The sequence below is a fragment of the Geospiza fortis genome, unplaced genomic scaffold (assembly GCF_000277835.1).
Source record: "Geospiza fortis unplaced genomic scaffold, GeoFor_1.0 scaffold23, whole genome shotgun sequence".
NCBI classification, from domain to species: Eukaryota; Metazoa; Chordata; class Aves; order Passeriformes; family Thraupidae; genus Geospiza; species Geospiza fortis.
The window spans coordinates 6,779,476-6,782,089 of record NW_005054303.1 but is presented as its reverse complement, the minus strand read 5'-3'; the positions used below and the strand labels follow the sequence as shown (position 1 = coordinate 6,782,089).

The 2,614-nt window shown below is 39.1% G+C and overlaps 1 protein-coding gene across 1 annotated transcript in view; it reads right to left on the bottom strand.

Annotated features, from left to right (window-relative positions):
• The window catches only part of MARK3 (microtubule affinity regulating kinase 3), a 53,744-nt gene that overhangs the window by 9,279 nt on the left and 41,851 nt on the right, over positions 1-2,614 (bottom strand). The window contains exon 17 of the mRNA XM_031066185.1: positions 2,411-2,614. Within this exon, the coding sequence (XP_030922045.1) occupies positions 2,411-2,614 (204 nt within the window). The remainder of the gene's footprint in view (positions 1-2,410) is intronic.

The following is a 2,614-nucleotide window of genomic DNA, read 5'->3' as shown; positions in this document are numbered from 1 at the left end:
TAGAAAAGCCAAATCTTTTGTTAATTGCAGGAGCCACTTTTTTTTAAATATAAATAAATCCTACCTTTTGATAAACCTGAATGACATGTTTCTAAAAGAAATTAAGCCAAAATAATAATTAACAAAAAAATTTGTACAAAATAAACTGAAAAAGGCATTTAGAGCGAAACATGCAAAAATATCTCATTTTAAATGCACAATTAAATTACACTTCAATACATTCTCAGATTAGGCAGATGATTTAGGGGCTGAAGAGTCAAATTCCTGGCACTGTTACTTTCAATTTTTTTCTGGGAAATATGTAACCAGTATTTCCTATGAATTAAAATATGTACTGGTGTCAAAACACTTTAGAACTCAAAATCTGCAAGGTCAGGTAAAAATATGTATGGATTTTCTTCATATATTTACCATGGAAAGCAAAAATCAGTAACACTACCATAATTCTATCTTGAGTATCTTCAGTATTAGTTTTCTTCCTTTCTTCATAACATTAGGTCAGCCATGTTGTGCTAGAAACTACCTTAAATATTTAGCTGTTTTAGTGGCAAAAGCTGTAATAATTGCCTACACTAGAGCATAAGTAGTTCATAACCAAAACACTTCTGGTTCCCCATAGAGAATGCTACAATAAATTAATGAGTAATAAGGTTTAAAAAAAATCTATTTAACAGGAAGAAACATAACCATGTCCTTCAGTGGCAGTATCTACCTCCTCAGTAGTTTGTACAGCACTGAATATAACAGAGCCCCAGCTGCAAGAGATCCTCCAAGAGCAAACTAATCATCTGTAACTGCGCTATTGTGTTACAATTGCATGTAATTTAATCAAGTCCAGATGGAATTTAAACTACTGTCAAAAGTCGGGGGGGAAGACTTCTTCAAGAAAACCACACTGCACTGCAAAAGATGAACCTCTGAGGTAATGACAGAAGTTTGAATGCTGCCTAAACAACTGACTGAAAAGTTTGCATGTTCACAGTTTGAGCGTCCACGTTTGGAACGTCAAATGGAAAATTAAGTAAGGATATTACAAACAAAAGTACAGAAAGAAAGACATGCCAAAAGGATGTGGCTGATTAAGACTTCACTTGACATAAAGCAGATGGCTTAACACTTAAAAAATATTCAAATTAAACTTCTCTCTCTCTCAACATAAAAAGAAGGGGGAAAACCCAAACCAAATCTCCTACAGCACAGTTTTTCCCAGAGAAGTGTTACCTGGCAGAGAACTGAGCAAATTAAAACATTTATCAAAGGCTAGACTCTCATGTTCTTGTTTTGCCAAGAAGCAACTTCTACATTTTTAAAGAAATTCACTCTCTAAACTCAAATCAGCCATTTGTGAAAAACTGGAGTGTGGCTTAGCATTATTTTGTAGGAATGGGAGACTGCAAATGTGATACTGAGAGGGAGGCATCCATAGCCATAAAGTAGACAGGAAGGAAATGGCTTGCTGCTGACGTGGCATAAGCTTAAAACAAAAGCTAGCAGGCCAAGATCAGAATGATCTTGTCCAAAAAACTTCACCTGATAAGGAGTGTACAAAAGCTTGATGATTATCTTACAGCAAAGACAAACAAGCCCTCAATTCTGCAAATGCAAGTTGTGGAGATCAATGGTCTGAAGTATGTGGTATGGGAACTGACAGGTTTTAAATAGAGAAAGAAAAAAAAATTCAATTTTAGGGTTTGTAGTAACTAATCTAAATCATACATGGATTTGAAACTAGAAGTTCAGTTAGAATAAAATTGTTAGTGCAGGAGCAAGACCTGCTGAAGCATGGCCTTGGCTGGACCACCACACCTTCACACCTAATACAGAATCTGCACATCAACTAAAGGCCAAAGTAGGAATAAATATTTTTAGGTTTGGCCAGACTCCTGCCTAGACTGAAACACTAATACTGCCATTATTTTAAGATGGCCTGTGACAGCACTACTGCCAACAGAAGCTTTTGTCTCCTGCCACTACTGCTTCACCTGTGATATTTCTATTTCTGTGTTGCCAGCAAGGTTATGCTGGAAACACTGATGGGAAACACAACTTGAGCTTCTAATGCTACGTCAAATATCTAGACTGGGCTCCTAGTTTATGCCATCTACTGAGCAGCTTTTCAACTGAGCTGAAATGTTTCATCTCTGCAGACATGAGGCTGAAGAGCATAGAAGAAACAGCACAGACCAAACTATCTCATATTTAATCCTATTTGACTCGGCTCCCAAAAACAAATGGCTTCTGTAACAAAATAGACCTAATGAAAAAAATCACAAACAACTGCATTTTAAGTTGCAGAACTTCAGCCATTAACCAGTGAATGTGGACAAAAATTGCTTAAGTTATGATGTATTCCTACTACAAAAAGGAAATAAAAGACAGACACGCTGCACTGGCACTTGAAGAGGCTTACCTTCTGGTTAGTTTGGAAGTGAGTTTGCTGAAGAGGTTGGTGGAGCCGCGGGCGCGGGTCTGCGAGAGCGGCGTGGCCTCGTGGGACAGGCTGGGCGAGGCGGGCGGGCCGTTGTAGGTGGCGGTGCGGCGCTCGCGCAGCTGCCCGTGGAACGTGCTGCGGCTGGCCGGCCCTCTGGGGGAACGAACACGGGCAGGGGGGCTC